Source organism: Podarcis bocagei (assembly GCF_964188305.1).
Source record: "Podarcis bocagei genome assembly, chromosome: 3".
Classification (NCBI taxonomy): Eukaryota; Metazoa; Chordata; class Lepidosauria; order Squamata; family Lacertidae; genus Podarcis; species Podarcis bocagei.
The window spans coordinates 60,828,732-60,838,695 of NC_138127.1; the positions used below are offsets into that span (position 1 = coordinate 60,828,732).

General features: G+C 46.1%; 1 protein-coding gene across 1 annotated transcript; it reads right to left on the minus strand.

Annotated features, from left to right (window-relative positions):
• Positions 1-8: 8 nt before the first annotated feature.
• On the minus strand, positions 9-9,422 carry PDCD2 (programmed cell death 2). The gene is made up of 6 exons (XM_081188275.1): positions 9,065-9,422; positions 6,645-6,887; positions 5,425-5,574; positions 4,352-4,467; positions 779-895; positions 9-234 (listed from the first exon to the last, which is right to left on the minus strand). The coding sequence occupies exons 1-6, from the start codon at positions 9,357-9,359 to the stop codon at positions 76-78; spliced, it is 1,080 nt and encodes a 359-aa protein (XP_081044401.1). The 5' UTR covers positions 9,360-9,422; the 3' UTR covers positions 9-75.
• Positions 9,423-9,964: the final 542 nt, after the last annotated feature.

Sequence of the window (9,964 nt, forward strand, 5' to 3'; positions counted from 1 at the left end):
TTACGGGGTTAGTTATGAAGTGAGATATTTTAAAGATGTGGAGTTAAATGTCCTGCCATTTAAATTTTGTAGATATTAAATAGTGCTAGAAATATCCTGCTTCCAGACGAATTCTTTGGTATAGTGGTTGCCTCTATTACAGCTGTCGGCACACGTATAAATAGCAAGTGTTCCCCAGTCGATGCTTTCTCCAAGGCTGTCAACTTTTAGGTGATTCAGAAGTTGCGGCATAATCTTAAACAAAACACAACAGAAATGTTAAGTTACCTTTTAAGCTTTTTCTGTACTACATAGTTTAGAAGGCACAGTGATCAATTCTTTATAGTCTTCAAATCTTAGCTTCCAGCCCCCGCAAAAGCAACAGCATTAGTTGGGGTGGGGGGAAAGAGAAAAACAGCACCATTCAAATACTTCAGCAAAATCTGTAGAAAATTTGCAGCAATTACCTGTCCTAAAAAGTTTATTTAGCACTTGGCCAATAAAGCAAGATGAGCGCCGCAACCCCAGAGTCGGCCACAACAGGATCTAATGGTCAGGGGTCCCTTTACCTTTACGTTCTAGTCAACAACCCATTTTTAATTTAAGTAGACTATAGTTCCAAAAATGTGTATCATTGAACTCCTGACTTCCCACAATTCAGGCTACACAGACCTTGGCAAGGACTGAAAGAAAATTTAAGTAGAACTAAGAATTCATTCCTAAAATTCTCCTCTGCTGCGCATGCATACACACACACACACACACACTTATTACACACAATTTAACCAGATTTCCATACCTGGAATTCAAACACTCTTTTACTGCCACATAAACAACTGGGGATGTCCGTCTCCTGAGGAATGTTTTCTGCGGAAATCCAGAGTGGGCCTTCTCCATCTCTACAGTATCTGATAATCTGAGATTAAGAGAGATCACAGATGGAGTTTTAAATTACATGGAAAGGCCCCAAGACTTCAGTCCCTTTAAAATTAATGAAATCTGAATTAAAGTTCCATTAATACCAATGCCAGTAAGTGCAATTTAACTTCTCTGAACTGGGGCAAAAGGTTATGAACAAAAATGTAATGTATATGTCATCCCTTCTGTGCAACAACGCTGTGCTGCTGGTCACCCCTCTCAAATCTTGTGCCTCCATGGCAATCATGTTAGCTTTTTTGCTCTACAACCTATAGAACCAATCCTTGCTTTATTTCAGGATGCTAAGAACCAGAGACTTCCTTCAGAAAATGTAAGTCTTACTCAAATAAGAACATCCTTACAAAACAGTAAGAGATGAAAAGGAAGCATACCACTGAAACCACTTATTAAAGTATAAATATATCAAACACAGGCAACCAGGTATGGAGGCAACTGAACCAATAATAACAAGGGTTTTAAGGAGATTGCTGAAAAGTTAATTAATGTGTCTTTGCTGTGGAAGACTTGGGACAGAGGTAATTAGTGACAAGAGGTGAACTTCCAGGCCTTCCTTCTCAAGAAATTAAAAACCACAAGGTCTGAATGGTTTCTAGTCAAAGGTTCTAAATGAAATGTGAAATTGCTGATCTTCTAATAAAATTATGTCACATCCCTTAGCAGCCATGGGATAAGGGGACAGGTCCTCTTGGATCAATAAAAAGTTAAAGAAAGGGTAGCAGAAGGAATAAGCAACAGGTTGCACAATAAAGGGATGTAAGAAGTGAGGTCTTAATAATAATAAATTATTATTATTATTAAATGCGGTTTGGTGTACAATGATGAACAGTAGACCAAAAAAATCCTTACTTTACACTGATGATGTGTTGTGAGCTGACAGTGACTGACCAGGAAAGGCGCCATGGTAGGTAGCTCAATAAAAATGTGTGTGGCAGCTGTTAAAAAAAAGGTAAATACCATGGTAGGGAGCCTTAGGAAAGAATTCTGAAAACAAATCTAATATCACAATGCCTTTATAAAAATCTGGCTGCAACCACATTTTCAGTAGCATACAGTTCTGGTTGTTGCATCTCAAAAAGAGATTGAGAAGCACACGTATGCCTCTGTCAGGAAGAAAAAGGAGATATGTAACATGATTATTATAAATAAATGTAGGAGTAGCCAAAAATGGTCTGAGAACTGTAGCAGGTCCACTATAAGGGAAAGTTACAGAGTTGGCTCTTTTTAAATTAGAAAAAATGAGTAGGGCGGGGGAACATATGGTGTAAAACATGCATAGTGTGAAAGAACTGGATCAAGATCTCTTTCTCCATCTCTTGTGATACTAGAATTTCATTCAATGAAGCTGAATTACTTCATCACACAGCACATAATTTAACTACAAAAAGAACAAGCTGAATATGCTATACAGTGGTACCTTGGCTTACAACCGTAATCGGTTCCGGAGGCCCGTATGTAAACCAAAACAAGTTGTAACCCAAGGCACACTTTCACCAATGGGGCCTTCCAAAAAAAATTTGTCCGTAATCAGAAAAAAATGGGTTGGGGGAAAAAAAGGGATTGTAATCCAAGGTTGCAAACCAGGACACGCACTTCCAGATTTGACGTGTTTGTAATCCAAAACGTATGCAAACCAAGGTACCACTTTATATAACAGCAGGAGAGAGCTATTCTCATGCCCAGCTCATGGGCAAGCTCTCCACTTCTGCCAATTTTATCCTTTAAGTTGTTGTTTTTTAAAAGTAAAACAATATTACCATTTCTCTTAGGTAGCCACCTTAAGCAGTGCCACTACCTATTTCCCCTATTCTAAGATTTCATTTGGGCCAGATTTCGGATCTTCACCCCATATTTTAGTACAGTGGTGCCTCGCAAGACGAAATTAATTCGTTCCGCAAGTTTTTTCTTCTTGCGAGTTTTTCGTCTTGCGAAGCACGGTTTCCCATAGGAATGCATTGAAAATCAATTAATGCGTTCCTAGGGAAACCGCCTTCAGACCAGGTCCGGGGACAGTCTGCCCCCCGACCTCTTCTGAAGGCTGGGGGGGGGGAACAAGGGCTTCTGAAGGCTGGGGGGGCTGGGGGGGGACAAGGGCTTCGCTGCCGACCCCCAGCATTTTAAAATCTCCCCGGGACACGGGGAGATTTTAAAATGCTGGGGGTCGGCAGCGAACGCTTCGCTGATCCCGGGACGGCAGACAGATCTGCACCGCCATCCAGAGCGGGGCGGGACTTAGCCCCGCTCGGGATGGCAGTCCCGGGACGGCAGACAGCTCTGCGCCGGCATCCAGAGCGGGGCGGGACTTAGCGCCCCGCTCGGGATGGCGGCACAGATCTGCCTGCAGTCCCGGGACGACAGACAGCTCTGCGCTGGCATCCAGAGCGGGGCGGGACTTAGCGCCCCGCTTGGGATGGCGGCGCAGATGTGCCTGCAGTCCCGGGACGGCAGACAGCTCTGCGCCGGCATCCCGAGCGGGGCGGGACTTAGCGCCCCGCTCGGGATGGCGGCGCAGATGTGCCTGCAGTCCCGGGACGGCAGACAGCTCTGCGCCGGCATCCAGAGCGGGGCGGGACTTAGCGCCCCGCTCGGGATGGTGGCGCAGATGTGCCTGCAGTCCCGGGACAGCAGACAGCTCTGCGCTGGCATCCAGAGCGGGGCGGGACTTAGCGCCCCGCTTGGGATGGCGGCGCAGATGTGCCTGCAGTCCCGGGACGGCAGACAGCTCTGCGCCGGCATCCAGAGCGGGGCGGGACTTAGCGCCCCGCTCGGGATGGCGGCGCAGATGTGCCTGCAGTCCCGGGACGGCAGACAGCTCTGCGCTGACATCCAGAGCGGGGCGGAACTTAGCGCCCCGCTCGGGATGGTGGCGCAGATCTGCCTGCAGTCCCGGGACTGCAGGCAGCTTTGCGCGGCCATCTGGAGCGGGGCGGGCTTCGCCCCCGGCTCCCGATGGCCGCGCAGAGCTGCGCTGATCCCGGGACGGCAACAGCTCTGCGTCGCCATCCCGAGCGGGGCGGGACTTACCGCCCCGCTCGGGATGCCGGCGCAGATCTGCCTGCTGTCCCGGCACGGTGGTCCAGGACCTCTTCTGAAGGCCGGCTGTGGGCGAAAGTCTTTGCTCCCGACCGCCAGCAATTTAAAACAGGTCCCCGGAGATTTCCCTATGGGCTTTCGTCTTGCGAAGCAAGCCCATAGGGAAATTCGTCTTGCGAAGCGCCTCCGAAACAGAAAACCCTTTCGTCTTGCGGGTTTTCCGTCTTGCGAGGCATTCGTCTTGCGGGGTACCACTGTACTTTAGTGGTATGAAGACCTTAGTGGTTAGAAAATTAAGCAATACTGACAGGATTCTAGGCTAAGTAACAAATGACGAATAGGCATTACTATTGGACTCATATTAAAAAAATTGAGGGAGCCACAGAAAAATGCATTTCAAAACCTGTTCTGGTTCTGAAGAAATTTTCTCTTTAAACTTCTGAAAAATCTTGTCATCTTGGGTTTCGTGTTTTGCCATTGCTTCCAATGATGTCTCATCTAGAGAATCTGGTGCTTCATCTAAAACCCAAGCAGATTAAATCTTTATAGTGTTAAAATCAGCAATGCTATAGTTTTAATAAGCAAAATTAAAATCTTCAGAAGGTTTGCATGAGAAGTTAGAACAAAGTATGTTAAGATGAAGAGTTCGATTTTCATAGTGCAACTTGCTTAAAATATTCCTTTTTGTGAAATATTTTAAAAGAAAAGGCTGTGTCATGCCAGAGAGATTATGCATGTAATCTTTTTCAAATTTGTGTTCTTTTTGTTTATTGTTAATCTGTGTTACTTTTATACTATGCATTCCTTTGTTTGTCAAACTTTTTCCGATGACTAGATACAGAAAAACAAAACTTAATTCAATCGAATTTAAGCACATACTAACTTGGAGACTTACTTACATGGAGCACAGTGATATTTAAATATAGAGAAATTTATCATGTTCACAATTCTTCTGTTCTTTTGACCTGAATTATTTTCAAGTCTATGCTACAGGCGCATAGCATTTTATGTAAAAGCAGGGGTGGTTAATTGGTGGCCCTGAAGATTTTGTTGGGACTAAAGATCCAAACATTTTTGACCATTGGCCATACTGGTTAGGGCTGATGGAAAATGGGAATTCAGCACCATCTAGTGACATAGGTTAGCCACCACAGGTAAAAAACCAAAAGTACAGTCGTACCTTGGTTTTCGAACAGCCTAGTTCTCGAACGTTTTGGCTCCTGAACGATCGAAACCCAGAAGTGACTGTTCCGGTTTTCGAATGTTCTTTTGGAAACCGAATGTCTGATGGGGCTTCTGCGGCTTCCGATTGGCTGCAGGAACTTCCTGCAGCCAATCGGAAGCCGCGTTTAGTTTTTCAAACGCTTTGGAAGTCGAACGGACTTCCGGAACAGATTCCGTTCAGCTTCCAAGGTACAACTGTAGTATAATTTAAAAATAGGTCTTGCAGCAAGGAAATTTATTCATGCTACTTACCTGCATTGGCGGCAGGTGTCAATTCTTTTTTGTCCTGATCTTCCTCTTCTGTTTCACTGACATTGGAGGAATCAGTTTCTTCAGGCTCTATCACAATTTCATACTCGGGGAAAAGAAATTTATGATCTGGAATAACAACATCCAGCTCACCTACAAAACAAGAACCCAAAATTATTTTGGTCATTTTTCCCTATTCTATTTTGTATTGTATATTAGTCTATTTTCAAATGATTTCTTAGGGGTGGGGGGCAAACTTTGAAACTAGCAGAGAACAAAGACAAATATAGAATGAAATGGCCAGCAGAATTAAAGCCAGAGCAGAAGGCACCATTTTTTTATACAAAGCTGCAGTGTCTCAGTTTTTCAATTTCTTTAAAACCCTGCTTGTCTCTAGAAGCAGAAATGTCCCAAAATTAGAGTTTTTATGTCATTCTACTCACAGCGACAAACAGGGTTTTAAAGAAATGTACAAATTGAGACGCTGCAGCTTTGCTAAAAAACAGAAACTTGTGCTGCTGGAGATGTCAAAGACCAAACGTGGACTTTACAGCAGCGCCAGAAACTATGTAAAAACTATTTTGGCAAAAAATTCTAAATATAATAGAGGATACAATGTTTTAGAATTCCTAGGTGAATAACGATGACAACGACTACTGTGTCACCTCCTTCAGGCCAGACTGTAAAAGGCCTTGTGCTACTCAGGAAAGCTCTGTTGGATGACACAATGAGAATGCAGTGGAGGCATTTGCTGCCTTTGCTTTGCTGCCTTCACTGCCATTTAGTAGGCTTGATGATGAGGCCTCACTAATGTTTGATTGCATTTGACCAACCACACCTTGCTCAGCCACCAAGGTATCAGTAATATAGACCAGATCAGCCTCCTCATCCAGAATAGGATGAGGGAGGTCTTCCTCAGAGCTAACCTGGCATTCAGGGCAGCAGCCGCGGACCGAAGGGCTGGCTAACAGGATGACTGCAATGCCTCAGGTTGGAGGACGGGCTGGCACTAACTGTGGGTCGTGGGCCCCTTCCCCAGCCTGCCCCACCTCCCATACCATACCCCACCTACCCTGAAAGATTGTGATTGCACCCCCGCCTGCTCTCCCCAATTATAACAATTCTTCTTGGACTGCTAATTCTGAAGTAATGGAAGCCGATCTTCAACTGATGGAGACCCTCCTCTAAATCAATACAAATTTCTAGAGTTTCAAATTGCTTACCAGACTGCAAGCATGAAAGCTTATGCCCTGCTTTCCAGTCCTTAACTTGATGGTCCTTGCTACAGTAATGAGCCTTGTGGCATTTGGAGCATGTTTTGCTTCCTAAACACCCACAGACTCGGCACAGCTTCGTTCCACATTTTAGCTGTAGATTTGCACAAATCGGCTCTTCGTGGGGTGACTCTTCCCGTGGTGGATCATAAGAGTAGGTGTCATTCTTCCTTGGTAATTGATTCCTAAAAACTTGAAAATAGAAATAAATTATTAACTATTTGAAAGCAAGTATTTGTATATACTTTTTGTTTGCTCTCTCTGACCTGGCTATGTCAGAAACTATACAAGTTGCTACACTTCTCCTTAATCTTTACCGGAGAAGAGACCTCTTATTCCAGAGGATCCAAAGCTCCTTAGGGGAGGGAGAGATCCACTAATTTTGTAATATTTATTTGGCAGCATTTGAGTGTGGTATAACAGCATGCACGGCATGTATATAATCTGAGAGAAAACTCACTTCTCAGTAGTGTCAAACTACACATGCTCCGCTTCTAGTTTAATAGTACCACACATTTCAGTTGGAATACAACCTGAAAAATCTCTAGCCACCATCTGAGGTAAGACTCACACTGCTAATGTTTTCTTAAATCCATTTTTTATGCTTTAATTCCTCCGTTCAACAGAACAGTTTTGCCATGAAAGTATCAAGAGCAAGGCAAACATTGTCAGTTTAGGATCTCAGAGGTTAGTTGGTTGTCTCACATTTTAAAAGGGCTGTTCTTGTCAACATCAAAGCCAACCAAGAAGTACCAGAAAATACCTCCCTTTCCTTAGCTCCACGTCACCAGTTTTTTTATTTTGACATTTAATTCAAACATGGTGATTTATGGTGCTCTGAGATGCTCTCTACTGCATCTACAAGGGAAGCACTTTAAGGAAAGGGAAGAAACATTCCCATCTGATATATAACTGCTTACATGGGTTGTTGGTGGAAAAAGATTGCCTGACTCCCTTTATTTTTAAGAAAACTCTACCAAATGACATACACTGTATCCGTTCATCATTTCTATGCTGTAATCTTGCAGTTGGTTACTCACACAAAGATACTACGGATTTTAGTGGGGCCAACATGACATGTTCCTGAGCACAAGATTGAAGCCACTGACAAGTCTCCCCCCCCCCCAATTTTCAAATTCTATTATAAAGTTATGAGCTGGCCTTGTTTATTATTTTTGGACTTCCAGTTTTAGAACTCCTTCACAGCATTCTATTTAAGTAAGTTGTACTATACCTATTTATTGAACTTTACCTGTGCTTTTTCTCTTTGTTTTAAACACTGATTTATTTTGATCTATGGATTGTTTTATTGACTGTTGTGTAGACTGCCTTGTGAACATCTGCGGTGAATAGCCATCTATAAATAGTAGAAATAAATAAAACTAGATTTTTAGCTGTGTACCTAAGATACATTTGCATTTATTTAGTGGAAATATTTACATCCCAACTCTTTACCAGATGTGCCGCAAGGCAGAAGCAAGCCTGTCAAATATGAACCGGGGTGCACAGGATGTGAGCCAATGCAGATGTTACCACACATCTGTATCATGACAAGTGGTAGGACTAAAGATGCCTTGAATAAGCAAAGATAAGCAAACTCCTACACAGGGAGCTCAGTAGCAGGGAGCTGGGCAAAGAAAGCAGCATTTTTATTTGAAATGGGCTGTACAGTACCTGCTTCCCCCATGTTCGATCCCCATCATCTCCAGGTAAAGGTAAGGAAGAAGACCCCTGTCTGAAACCCAGGGGAGCCACTGCCATCCCCTGTATATGATACAAGCTAGATGGGCCAGTGATTTCCCTTCGGCTAGGGCCGTGGTTCCAAATGTGGGGCACACGGCCTATTGGGGGGGGGATTTGATTTTTAAGGGGGGCAATTCAAGAATGAGTTATTAAGTTATTAAGCCTTTTAGGCTTCCTCCACGTCAACAGGAGTTCACCTTTTGAATAATAAGAATTATATGTCGTGGGGGAGGTGCATCAGGATTTCAGAGATGCTTAGGTGAGGCATGGCCCAAAAAAGGTTGGGAACCAGTGGGCTAGGGCAACATTCCGTCTTCCTCAATGGAAGGGCCCAAATTTTAATAGGCACAAACAACAAAGAGCCCAGGGATAGGGAAACAGCCGGTCCACCCAATAACTCCTATCACCCCTAACCATTGGCCATGCTGGCCGGGACTGCTGACAACAGCGGGTTCCCTAATCGGGCCTTCAGGGCTTCAGCTGCAATCCTAACTTGCCCCGCTGGGTTTAAGGGGAGGGGACTTAGGACTTCCAGCATCTGCCTCATGCATGGCTTTACGCCCACAGCAGACCCGACCAAGGGCCCTTCAGACGACACGAGGCCCCTCTCTGCCCGCGCCCCTCACCTCTCAGGCAGCCCGGGGAGGGGCCGGCGAGGCGGTAGCAGGCGGGCCGGCGGCAGCCGAAGAGGAAGAGGCTCCTGTGGAAGGCGTCGGGCCGGCCTGGCCGAGGCGCGTAGAGCTGCAGCAGGAAGGCGCGCGGCTCCCCACACTCGCCGCACTGCAGCTCGGCGGGGCCCGGCAAGCCCGCCTCCCCCAGCCACGCCGGCCTGCCGCCCACTTTGCAAGGGAATTGCTCGCTGCGCAGCCGCCAGGCCGCCGCCTCCTCCGCGAAGCCCAGCTCGACCCGCCGCGAGGCCATGATGTCGCCTTCCCGGCCGAGGCGGTGGAAGCCAGCGGCAATGGAGTCCGCCTGGCGAGGGGAAGCAACAGCGCCTCCGTTGGAGAGCAGAGGCACCTGCGGGGGTTGGGCTGGAGACGGTTCTTTCCAAATCGGCGCCTCCCTCCCCGCAGGACAGGCGGTCGCAAAGTCCTTGTTTAAAGTGGCGGGCCGCGGGGTGGTTTCCTTCCCAACTGCACCAGATTCAGAAGATCCTCTGGTGGTGACAAAGAAGTGAGGTGGCTTCAATCTCCACAGCCTGGAAATGAAGGGGTCAGAATCCTAGCTGGAGTACAATCGAACCGAATTCCTGCCCCCTTCCACACCCAGAACAAACGCGAGTTGGCTCTGGGCTTGCCTGGTTTTTACTCCGAATCCTAATACTGAATCGGAACTCTCCCTGTCCCCAACCTCAAGGGCCTCATGGGCAGCTTTCTGAGAGCCACAAGCCAGTTGTGGGCAAGGCAAAAAGCAAGGCGTGTCGGCAGCCTGAGCCAACGTGAAGGGAGCTATGGACGCAACTTTGTAGGGTGGGTTGTGTTGCAGATGATACACACACCATACTCCTTTCCAGGAAAGCAAGAAGC